The sequence below is a fragment of the Mytilus edulis genome, chromosome 1, assembly GCF_963676685.1.
Source record: "Mytilus edulis chromosome 1, xbMytEdul2.2, whole genome shotgun sequence".
Lineage (NCBI taxonomy): Eukaryota > Metazoa > Mollusca > Bivalvia > Mytilida > Mytilidae > Mytilus > Mytilus edulis.
Genome location: NC_092344.1, coordinates 40,300,490 through 40,310,407, shown reverse-complemented (window position 1 = coordinate 40,310,407; position 9,918 = coordinate 40,300,490). Strand labels below are relative to the sequence as shown.

Below are 9,918 nucleotides of genomic sequence, written 5' to 3'. Positions count from 1 at the left end.
ACTAGTACTAGTATCAAATTTCAATAATTCTCCAAATCGTTAATAGTTCCGAAGCTATCCCAGCTGTCTCTTGATCTAAGTGATAATTACGAAAGACATCTCAGAAAGGGAATCAACAATTTTTCACGTTGGATGTGATGTGATTGGTTTTCCAGGTAAATGGTATCATTTCCTGAGTTTGAGAATATTATTGGTCAGTTACGTTCGATTGATTGACGTCAGCTACATCGGGTATATCGGGAACTAGTATGTTTATTCATTATACACATGTGTCAATATAAAATCAATAAACAATCAACAAAAGAAGCAATGTTTTCAGTGATGTATTGAGATTGGTTGTGCTCACTGGGTTACTTCCCTTAACTGTTGATCAATCTTAAAACCATTTGTTGCTTCTACGGAATGGAATAATTACCAGTGTCGCATACACCGAGCGTGTTTAGGAATACAAATTATTTTTTTCCGAAATGAGGAAGTTAAATGGAACCCGGCCGAGACCACAATCATTATATGATGACCAAGACGATGAAAAATTGGATCTTAAAATTGACAGCATTGCTCCTAAAAAGAAAACACCAACGTTTGTTTATGTTTTGACATTTTTCTCTGCTCTTGGTGGATTTTTATTTGGATATGACACCGGTGTTATCTCTGGTGCAATGATGCTCCTCCGTAACGAGTTTCTCCTATCATCTGTTTGGCAAGCACTAATAGTTAGTGTCACTGTGGCCGCTGCAGCTGTTTTTGCCTTAATAGGGGGATGTTTAAATGATCGTGCAGGACGTCGTCCGGTTATAATGTCCGCAAGTATTATTTTCACTATTGGTGCGCTATGTATGGGTATAGCTAGAGACCGATACCTTCTACTGGCAGGGCGTGTTGTGGTTGGAGCAGGAATAGGTAAGATTGTTTTTTAAGATTATAGAAGGTTGTACAATGGCCTGTTCATCATTTTCATATTAAATGATATACTGTGCCAATATTAATTTTTTATAGTCATTGTTACCGTATTGGTTTGTTTTTTTTGGCGCTCAATGAACAACTTGCAATCTGAAAATAGTGATAGTTTTCCATATTTTCAGCATTTGCTTTTAAGTGTATCCTTATAATGTTCTTTTCATTATATTTAATACATCTGTGTACGTGGTTTCATATACGTAGTTTGATTAAAAGCATGGCGTGATTTTGATAAAACATATCAAATCTTGTCAGCGTTTAAAAAAAAAAAAAAAAAGATAGCAACAGAATTTTAGCTCCTCCAAGTCATGATCAGATTTCAAGGATAGTACAAAATTAAGTCCGAAATATTACAAAAAATTGTCGATGATAGTTAATGTATAACAAAAAGATACCTCCTATTAGATTCAAACATGAAATATCAAAATGTTTTGCCACGCGAAACAAAAATTGTATCCAAAATAACGTTTACTGTAAAGTTATACTTGATTTGCATTTCTTTTAGAAAAAAAACATACTTGAAATATGCATGACCAATATCGTTATATAATTAAGCCTTACAAAAATGAAATCTCTCTTGCATTAATTATTTTACAATTTCATATTTGGCTTTCTAAAAATGTGTTAAACTTTATAACAATCCTTTACATAACAAAAATCTAGATCTAAATTAATTACCAGTTTATTTGCAACCAAAGCTTTCATTACTTCAGCATCACCACAAAACAATGCGATTTTCATTTTATGTCTATTGATTATTTGCATAGGTTTATTTCCTTTTTCTGGTTAAAAGTGCTCAAATTGTTTGCTTTTCATTTCAATATCACATTTCTGTTCAGACATATCGGAATTTCTAGTCAACTGACAGCTGTTAAAATAATTAAACTAGGTTTAATTTACTCTTAGGTATTATAGAACAACAAGATGGATCTGGGTATAATGTATCGCTGCTGTAGTTTGAGTTATATAGCTTTCCATTAATTGTTACATATTTAGTTTATTCTTAGCCTCCTTATGTTGTTACCTAAAATCTGTAAAACAGTTCTCATTCCAGAAAATATTCATCTGGTGCACCACTAATTTGAAAATATTACTAGTGTTCTTTAGGAGTTTTAAATTGGTTGATTAATAGGTATTTTACGCAGCCTCAGTTAAAAAAAAGGCTTTATCTCAAAAACGTCTACTCTGTAGTCAGTTAATTGTCAGAAAAAGATTAGTTTCCTTTTTTGTTGCTGTATTCAGACCCCTTAAGTTTGGTAGTTTATTATGTATATGTTCCACTCAGACTTTTTATTTGTTATTCACGATTTTAAAAATGGAGCATGTATATCATTACTAGAAATGTAAAAAGAAACTAATAGCGTGACATTTATACCCATACTTAATTATAATGTGTTTGACATGTATATTTGCCGATGTGTTATTTCACGAACTGATTTTGTACGAAGATTCCAGCTTTTCACTGGGCGACATTCTACTCTTAACATATGGTTCATCCAGTGACCAATTTTAATCTCATCATATTGTGCAGAACAACCAAAATCAATAAATTTTTAAGACGATAATTAAATTTCAAATAAATAATTTCTAACATGACAATGATATTAGATTTAAAGGACATTAATAATAGAAAAATCAGTATGATTAATTAAACAACATATATCTAAAAGAGTAAAAGAGCAGGTTTGGTAACTCTCGAAACATTGTTCTTCTAGGCGTAACAATCCGCTTCTATTCGAGCGTTTAACAATGTTTTCTTTAGGAGCCAATCTGCTTTATTATCCTCTCAGCTATGTAATATAACTTCATTTGCTCTAAATAAAAGACATCCAAATATAAACCAGAAATTAATGGCTTACGTTAGAGTCATTAAAAACTGAGGTCTTTTTTATAATAAATGAACCTGCTCTTTACAACGTTTCGATAATAATGAGACGGACACAAGAAGAAAGGTAATTGACCGTAAAAAGTGAAACGAAGTTGCTCATGTATGGGTTTATTTGAGAGAGGAAAAACAACTTCATTAAACAAACCGTTCGAATAATGTACATACGTACGCAAAATGAGCTATTTAGGAGTTCCATAAAATAATTTTATCCTTTATAGTGGCGTTTTACACCAGTATGTCTTTAAAAATTCATGATCAATATTTGCTTGGAACTTCTTGATATTACGTGCTAATAATATGCTTACTCAACGCAGTAACTCTTCTGTTTATTGTTTATTCGTATCCGAAGAAACTCTATGGACGGCATGTTTAATACAAAGTAATTACCAGTAAGAATGTAGAAATGCACGTTGGCAGTAAATTTTCTACGGAAGACTTCTTTTATTGCTGAATAATTCAATGTAAAGAAAGCTGTTATAAGATTGTGTCGTATTGTGATTGAATGAATATTGATCGAGCAATTTTCTTAAGAAAATGATCAAGTATACGATTTGTTGTCAGCGTGGAAACTTTTCCAATATTTTCTTTGAACTATTACTGTATTGAAAAAAACAAACCTGTCAACATGAAAAATCAAGTCAACCAGCTCAATTATCCTAATGAACAATTTACTAAAATTAAACAGCTCCCAATACATGCATTTAGATTCATCAAGTCGTCCACTGGCTCTTTCTTGATTGGAGTCTTGCTGAAAATTATCTGATAAAACAGTAAACGAGTTTAAGGCAATATTAACTGTTGAAAATCACGTTTAATTCAAGGAAGGCTTATGCTTTTTCTATTATTCATGTTCCTGTAGCTGGCATTGATTAAGAGGCTATTATTCTAACAGACTTAGCCGACATTTTCTTGGAAATTGATGATTTTATAGCAATCACAAATTCATTATTATATAGCTTAGTCTAATATCTTTTTTCAATTTAATTAATGCAATCAAAATTTTCCGCTGATGTTTATGATAATTAATGATGTATATGACACTTTTTAAGCTGTTTCCATAAAAATGATAAATACGAGTAAAAGTTCTGGGTTTGACTCGAAAGTGAAAGAAGTCTAAACATAAATTTATGACTAGACTCAGATAAGGCCTATGTTTTAATAACGACATTTATATTAGTCCGAGATGAAACTAGTGTCCGACTATATAATTTTTAATCAGTTATATAACAAAAGTGAAGAGAAAAATCACAGCAGAAATCAGTCGAATAGAGCACTTACAGTGCAGCAGAATTCTATAATAAAATGAAAAAGAAGTTTTCCTTAGCAATAAGCTGACTATGATGCACCAAAGGGACAGCCAAAAACCATATGTCGAAGAATAACCGACAACGTCATGGCAAAAACCAGTCCCCCCAAACAAAACCCACCGAAGACACCACAAAACAAAATACAAAGCAACACTTACTGCAATTTAACCAAACAAATAGTATCATGCATGTACATGTTGTAGCAACTTCCAACACAACCATCTGACTTCACAGGCCAGCGATAAAAAGTACTTCTAACAGTTTTATCAGTTTCATATATTGCATTTATATACATCTTATATCAGTTAAATATCTGATAATCCATGTCTCAATATTGTTTGACAGATTTTGGTGCAATTTAGCGATGGCGTAGCCCTCCGTTAAACGTTTTATTATCCTTACCCCTTAGTTTAATTTAAAGAGACGAAATAAACACTAATAACGACTATGTAAAAGAACGATAATCTTGGATGCTTTAATTGTTTTACGAATGAATCAGAGCATGTGTAGTTTTGGACAAAATTTTGACAATTAAAAACATTCTAAATGAAGAAACGGTCAAAGAAAATTGTTGGGTGAATTCAGTGTTCATATCCGGTCAGATCTATAAAATTCCGTAAGATTAAGAATGGAAAAAAGGAATGTGTCAGCAAGACAAGAGATCAACCAAAGAACAGAAAACAGCACCAGGCCACAAATGGGTCTTCAACAAAACGAGAAAATTTCGCACCCTGAGACAAGATATGTATTATAGAGTTTTCGTTGAATATTTTAGTTAAGTTATTAACTATGAAGGCTTTTTTGTGACATTCAACAAATTACACATTTGTTACATTACTGAAACGTTTAATAAAAGTTGATATATTTTTGTGTTATATGATCAGAAACAACGTATATGTCAATTGTACGATTTTCACTGCTTAGAGCCACGTTTTTATAACAATGGGTAAATTAATTTCCATGCCACTTAAAACACTATGAATTGTAAATGTTAGATAAACAAAAAAAAATCGAATATTCTCATAATTGGATTTTTCTCCAAAACGAATATAAAAAATGTATTTTACTGATAAATGATTAGAAATTGCAATAACAACAATGAACAATGATGGGAAACATTATGTTGAAATACACATAGATCTGTAAGCAACAAATATAGAATCTAGAAAAAAAAATGCATTATATTTAGAAGCACCGTTTATTTCCATATTGGGTACCATTCATTTGAAAGGATAAAGATAAAATCCAAAGAAAGAAAATTCCGTAATCTCTCAACGATAAAATCTCATTGATTTTGGGATCATATTATACAGAAACCATTTGTCTATCAATACGTTATTGGTATATAGATCTTCTATTACCATTCATATATTTTGTGACATAAACGTTTCCTGTCCTTTTGAACTATAATTCTTATTCCAATATTGTGATTATTTTTATAGCTATATGTCAATTTCTTTTTCCGACGAAGTAAATGATTGATACTGATGGTAAATGTTTGAAGTATTATCAGTCTTTTTCTTTGAATCACTTTCCGGAACTTAACTTGTATTGGAATTGAAAAAAAGTTAAGATCAGATTATACAAGTTTAATGCTGTGTCTTTATTCAATATTCATTCATTTGAAATATTTTCCCCTGGATATTAAACAACCAATTATCACATCGATAGAGATATAACTTTGTTATTTTAATATATTTGAAACAAACACCATAAGAATTTTAAATCAATAAAGAGTAGTCGACAAAACTACAAATTACAAAAAAAGTGAAATCGTAATTGGTTCTTATTCAAAGAAAATTAAAAAAAAGGAGGTTTGGGCATTTGTCAATGAGACAGCACCCCGACAACACAAAAACATCTTGGGTTAAGTCAATATACGGTTTCAGCAGTAGACAAGTCACGTCTATACAATATGTCGAGCCATACATATCTCGTTTGATTTTTATGTAAATAATTTCAAGAAAGAATTTGTGACTTGAGTACACAAGTTCAAAATGAAGAACCCTTTTTTTATCTGGTAATTCGTGTCCTTATTTTTTTCAAATCGGGAATGGTAGTCTCAATTCCATAGTAATTAACTTTCGACGCAAATCCCGTTTTAACAGCGGAAACGTGCATCTAGTTTAATAAAATGAATTTCAATATTAATAAGCGATTCCCCAACAGGATGTAAAATTATCAACCAGGGTGAGTTGCTAGTTGTATTAATTTTTATTACTCGTTATGCAATGATGATATTTTTTTACTTGATGTTGGAGTTCTACTTTAATATGTAATGGTAAACAGGCATTTGAAGACAGAATTATAATTCTTTAGTACACATGTCATTGTAAGAGGGTTTGGTTGGGATTTACAGAATAGAGAATAAGAAGCGTATACTAAAAGAAAGTAAACTGATTTTTTTTTTTAGTGAAATCGGGGGTTCTCAAATAAAAATATTTTGAAGAATAAAGGCCAAAATATTGAAAAGTGTCCAAAATATTTAAAATAATGCATTCAAGATCCCCATTCAAGACCCTCATGAATCTATGATAGCTTAGTTTAATTTTTCCAATCATCAAATGCTATATCAGAAAGAGGACACCAACTTACAAATCAAATTGAGTTTATCTCGATTTAGACTGAAGACTCATATTACAGAATGATCTATATTTTTTACTGAAAGCTCGTGTAACAGTTATATTCATACAACTGTGTTTGCACTTTTGCAATGTGAATTAAAATTGGAATCAATTTAGACGAACTGAAACTCAGTGAAAGTGCCACAACATTGAAATGATTGAAAATCATGTCTCCATTAAAGTGGATCAATCAATTTATTTTAAAAAGAACAATACGAATGACGAAGGTAGAAAGCAAGCTTTTAAATACTATTATTATCGTAAAATAATTCTGTGATGTTAATTATATTTAAACTAATCATACAAAAAGCTTTAAATGCGAATCCTCTAGGACCTGAAAGAGCAATACAATGTTAATGAATTTTCCATCACTATTCCGGAACTTGTTGTGTCGTATCAACTTCTACTGCAAGTTATCTATAATTGGAAAACACGGATGTGAAACAAGGAGCAGCACGGCTGAATAATGCATGAACAATAAACCCCAAAACGAATTCTTTAAATTAAACGAGTGTAGCATTTAAGTTTGGGATTGTGAAGAGGTCAACGTATATGTATATAGTTATCATAGGCTTCGTATTAAAACTGTTGTGTCTTGACCTGAAGCAACCAATAATGAAAACACTTTCTGCTAAAATTGTATTTAAAAACATTATTAATAACCATTGTCAGCTCCGTTTGGTTGATAATTACAACTTGTCAGCTCTTTGTCGTTTTTTAATAATCAAGTTACACCACGTGACAAGATGACGATATCGCTTATTCCTTTAAAGGGGCACTAGCTAAGATATATAAAAAAAAATCAAAATATGATTTTTGTTTCTGTTTCAATCATTAATGAAAGTTAAATAGTGAAATATTTATATGCTTTTAGCGGCCACTATGGTTCAATTTTGTCAAAAAAAGCTAAGAACATTGATGATAAATTATTAACCCCTTAGTAAGCTTAGCTAGAGATTGATAACGCATGCATTGTGCGTGTTGAGTTATTCAAAGGAAATGATTTTCAACATTGAAAGTGAAACAACGGCAAACCATTTGATTGATGATTCGACCCACAAAACATCATTCCCATACAGGTAGAAACGATGATTAACATATAATTCTAATCTAAAATATGAAATAAAACAGTCCTAGAAAAATCCAATTGCACGAGTCCACTTTCTTTTTCTATCTATATTTATGTTTATATGACCATTGTAGGTTATTAGATGGCGTCTAGACTAAAATACACAAATAGGCTTATATAATACCTGTTTTATTGTTGTCTGATGCAGTACAAAGTGATGGCATAATTTCATACTTACAAATAGAAACTTATTCCTAATATATATATTGATTATTCTCATACAAAGAGTTCGTACAATAAACAATTGTGACAGAAATCAATCAACTTATGATTAGCCGAAACTTATTGGACCTAGCCAAACAAATGTATCTGTATGCATATTTGGTGGACACAAACATTGACTTGAAATGGTATATGCCTGAGGGACAATGGTCAGTTCCTCGGGTATCAAGTGATAAAGTTGTGCTTAATTTAAACTGTGGTGTATTGATTTGTAGTTTGAAAAAAAGAATTTTTATAAGTGTATATAGTTGTCTGTGTCGTTTATAAAACATGCACAAACTATGCATGTGTAAAATGTAATATCTAGCCGTCAAAAAAATCTACAACATTATACAAAAGATTAAGTGATTAGGAACTGAATTTTTCAAATTTCAACATAAAATTTGGTGTTAGAAATTACATCTTAATCCTTCAGTAATTTCTCTCCAAAACTTTTCTGGATGTAGTTCATAAACAGGTGTTGATGCTGCTGATAATTCTTTCAATGTGTTGTCAAAGAAATGTTTTATGTAGTGGTCAGTAATAGAAAGCTTGTTTTGGTGCCTTCATCATCGTAATTGATAATAAACTCATCAAAGATACCAGGATTGAAATTTTATATTTGCGCCAGACGAGCGTTTCGTCTACAGACGACTCTTCAGTGATGCCCGAATAAACAAATGTCAAAAAAGCCAAATAAAGTACGACTTTGAAGAGCATTGTAGGACAAAAAATTCTTAAAGTTTTGCCAAAAACAGCTAAGGTAAAAGAGGGACAGTCAAACTCATAAATCGATAATAAACTGACAACGCCATGGCTAAAAATGAAAAAGACAAACAGACAAACAATAGTACACATGACACAACATTCATGAAATGGAAGAGGACTGTTGTTACGACATACGGAACATATCCGTTATCATTTGTGAAACGGTTATTCCGTAATCTATTCCCGAGGTAGAATAGCCTTAGTATTTCAAAAATTCAGAGTTTTTTAAACAGTATCATATCAATGAATTAACCTATCAAATGTTTTGATACCAGCGCTAATGATCTTATGAATTCAAATTTATAATCCGGGGCCCGTATGAATAGAGATATTTAAGTTAAGATTAGCTCCGAACGGACGGATTTTCTATATGTCTTATGATAAATTAGTTCTACGATTGGAAAGTTTTAACTTAAGTGGTTAAATGCATACGGTCCCAGGTCTTATGTCACTTTTTATTCGATTTGCAACGAAGTCTAACTTCGCATTTCATATGATGAACACAAATCGCATGTCCGAGCGTATAGACGTCAAAATTTCGGTTTCGTTAGACCCTTAAGAGTATCTTAATCAGACTTGGTATGATGATTCCCAGTGAAAGAAAAACATCTATTGATTAAGGTCAGTAAATCAAAAGTCAATGTCCCATCATCTATTGATAGAATAATATTTTGACATTTTTCGGATATCTTTTTGACCGTATGTACATCTATTACCAAAAATATGTTTAGAAAATGCCATATAAAAATAAAAAGACCCCAATCGATTATGATGTTATTTAAATTCAAAGATTAAAGATCACAGCGGCTATTGATAACCTGAAATTTAGATAAAACTTAGTTGTCCCGATAAAATCTTTCAAACCGTTCATCAAATATTTTCAAAAGTTTTGTTTGCTTATATCATATTTGTTATAAAAAAAAAAGTTACCCCTATTTTTTATGTAATCAAAGGTCACAGTGCCTATTCATATATGAATCGGTATATTAAAACGAACAATTCCACTTAAGGAAGGCGACATCCTTTGTAATGATATGTTACCCT

General features: G+C 31.2%; 1 protein-coding gene across 1 annotated transcript in view; it reads left to right on the top strand.

Annotated features, from left to right (window-relative positions):
• The first annotated feature begins 302 nt into the window (after positions 1 to 302).
• Positions 303 to 9,918, top strand: part of LOC139482578 (proton myo-inositol cotransporter-like) — a 70,080-nt gene continuing 60,464 nt past the window's right edge. The window contains exon 1 of the mRNA XM_071266495.1: positions 303 to 900. Coding sequence (XP_071122596.1) covers positions 468 to 900 — 433 coding nt within the window. The 5' untranslated portion in view covers positions 303 to 467. The remainder of the gene's footprint in view (positions 901 to 9,918) is intronic.